This window comes from Xenia sp. Carnegie-2017, unplaced genomic scaffold (assembly GCF_021976095.1).
Source record: "Xenia sp. Carnegie-2017 unplaced genomic scaffold, XeniaSp_v1 HiC_scaffold_23, whole genome shotgun sequence".
Taxonomy (NCBI): domain Eukaryota; kingdom Metazoa; phylum Cnidaria; class Anthozoa; order Malacalcyonacea; family Xeniidae; genus Xenia; species Xenia sp. Carnegie-2017.
In genome coordinates, this window is record NW_025813486.1 from 10,982,915 (window position 1) to 10,985,613 (window position 2,699).

The following is a 2,699-nucleotide window of genomic DNA, read 5'->3' on the forward strand; positions in this document are numbered from 1 at the left end:
CTCCGCCTTTCCTCTTATAGATGTGCACGACGGCAGCATCTTTGAAGTCCTGGGGGACCTTGACAACTTTCCAAACCTCCTGGAACAGGGATGTCAGTTTGTCCAGGAGTGCCTGGCCTCCGTTCTTGTAGACGTCAGCTGGAATGCATCGCCCCAGCAGCCTTTCCAGACCTTGTCTGTTGAGGGCTTTGCAACCTTGTCTCTGGTGGGTGGGTCGGCAATTCCTCTTTGATTGGCAGCTGGGGGAGGGACTCAATGGCTTCTTCGTTCATCTGTGACACTCTATTCAGCAGCTTGTTGAAGTGTTCAGTCCAGCTGGAAAGTATGTCAGCTTTGTCTTTTAGCAGTTTCGTTCGGTCTGCAGACCTGATGGGGGTAGAGCCTGCCGATTTTGGACTGTACACCGTGCAATGCCCATCGTGGAGCTTTTTTGAGTCGTGAGCATCAGCTGCCACTTGGATTTCTTCTGCTTTCTTTTCCCACCAGGCGTTCTTCATTTCCCGCAGTGTTGCACATGCTGCCTCACTTGCTGGTAGTCTTGCTTCTTCTTTTCGCAAGCTTTGTCCCCTATAAGGTCACTGTGAGCCTTATGGAGCCTGTCAATAAGCCTGTTGATCTCAGCGTCATTCTCGTCAAACCAGTCTCGATGTTTTATTCCACGTATCCAAGGATACTCGCTGCAGAGTTGTAGACGGCTTCTTTGAAAGTGCTCCAGTCTTCCTCTATATCCTCGCCCGTGATGTTAATGTTTCCCAGGGCTACCTCTAGCTTCTCTTGCAGCTCTTCTTTGTTGGGTGGAATGCGAGCTACATTCAACTTCCTAAGTGGCTTCTCTCTTGCTGATTTGTTATTTCTGGCGAGCTGGATGTTCATCTTGCTCCGTAGCAGGTGGTGATCAGACCAATAGTCGGCACCGCGCATGCAGCGTGTGATGTGCACGCTTCTGCGGTCCCTCTGGCGGACGATTACGTAGTCCAACATGTGCCACTGTTTGGAGCGAGGGTGTATCCATGTGTTCTTCAGCTTGTCAGCTTGTTGAAAGAGAGTGTTAGTGATGGTTAGCTCGTGCTGTGCGCACAGGGATAGTAGCATCAGGCTATTGGAGTTGCACTTGCCAGTTCCATGGCGATCCAGGATGTTTGGCAAGATGGTGTAGTCTACTCCAACTCGTGCGTTAAAGCCTCCAAGAATGATGAATTTGTCTCTGCGGTCAACACTGGAGAGTAGCTGGTTGAGCTCTTCGTAGAAGTCTACCTTCACTTCATCTGGGTTTGTCATTGTAGGGGCGTAGGCGCTGACAATTGTTGCGTTGCAGTCTTTCTGGAGTTTCAGCCTTAGGGTCATGAGGCGATCGCTGATGCCCTGTGGCAAGCTGACTAGTCGCCTTGCGAGCTGAGTGCGTATGGCAAATCCCACGCCTGAGTGTCTTGGGGCGTTTTCAGGTTTCCCAATGCAGTAGAAGGTGTAGCCACCACCGATCTCTTCCAGTTGAGTTTCATCTGCAAGTCTGGTCTCACTCAATGCGGCTATGTCCACCTGGTATTGTCCAAGCATCCTTGCTATTAGAGCAGTGCGTCGCTCTGGTCTGTCTCCTCTATCCAACAGCGTTCTCACGTTCCATGCCCCAATGGTTAAGCGCTTTCTTATTTTGTTATCCTTAGTTGTACGACCGCTTAGTTGGATGCCCAGGCAGGTGCGGTTCCTGCCAGGTGCAAGTAGGGCAGTCTTTGTTTAGGGATCCTTTTATCTCCCCTTCCCCATGTGGGGAGAGCAGTGCTAACCCAAAAGAGGGCTGCTCTGTCACTGCGAGAGGATACGGGCGCCGTATCTGCCCTAGGTTTATGGCGGACGACCATCAATTCGCAGCCGCCTGCGTGCAGAGTCATGGCTAAGAACTTCCAGCAGCATCCTCTGCCTTTCCCGTCACCATTTCTCCATCGCCACAGGACTTGAGATAGCTGGTGCAAAAGGGATGGTTGCATAAATTGATTCCGGCAAACCAGCTTGCCTGACCAGCACAGGTGAATGTTTTAGGTGAAGAGGGATGTGCATGCCCGTATCCACCCTCTCGCCTACTGACGCCGAATGCTCGCCTACTGACGCCGAGGTGCAGCTTCTTCGGAGTATCCGTCTCCTAGCCTTTCCCGTGACCGAGTACACCGCAAGGAAGCGGAGGTTTGGAGTCAGGGTTTTCCTTCCCTAGGTGGGCTACCTTCCTGGGTTAACGAGCCACCACCTGCCGAATGGTCAACTACAAGACGGGAGCCGTGTCCAAGGAAGACCGCTGAAGAGATACAAAGACACCCTTAAAGCCAACATCAAGAGCTGCAACATAGACCCAAACACCTGGGAGGAGTTGGCGGGAGACAGACTGCAGTGGAGGCGTCTATGCTCCAAGGGCGTTCGGAACTTCGAAGCCGGTAGAGCAGCCGCCATCAAGGAGAAGAGGGCCCGAAGGAAGCAACGCTCTGCCCCTCTTGTCTTGTACCCCTGCAGGGTTTGCGGACGTTCGTGTGCATAACAAATTGGCCTACATTCACACATGAGGTCCCACTCTCGCAGATAGACCTGCATGCCTACTCACCTGTCGCCCCAACAGTAGAGTCCATCATGTCCGTAGACTCATATGTCCTTACTTTTTTAACAACTCCGTACTTTCCATTTTATTCTGTGTCTAATGTATTAAAATACGCAATCGT

The 2,699-nt window shown here is 51.8% G+C and overlaps 1 protein-coding gene across 1 annotated transcript; it reads right to left on the minus strand.

Moving 5' to 3' along the window:
• Positions 1-651: 651 nt before the first annotated feature.
• Positions 652-1,554, minus strand: LOC124449098 (craniofacial development protein 2-like). The gene has a single exon (XM_047000043.1). It carries the CDS (start codon positions 1,552-1,554, stop codon positions 652-654), a length of 903 nt encoding a protein of 300 aa, XP_046855999.1.
• Positions 1,555-2,699: the final 1,145 nt, after the last annotated feature.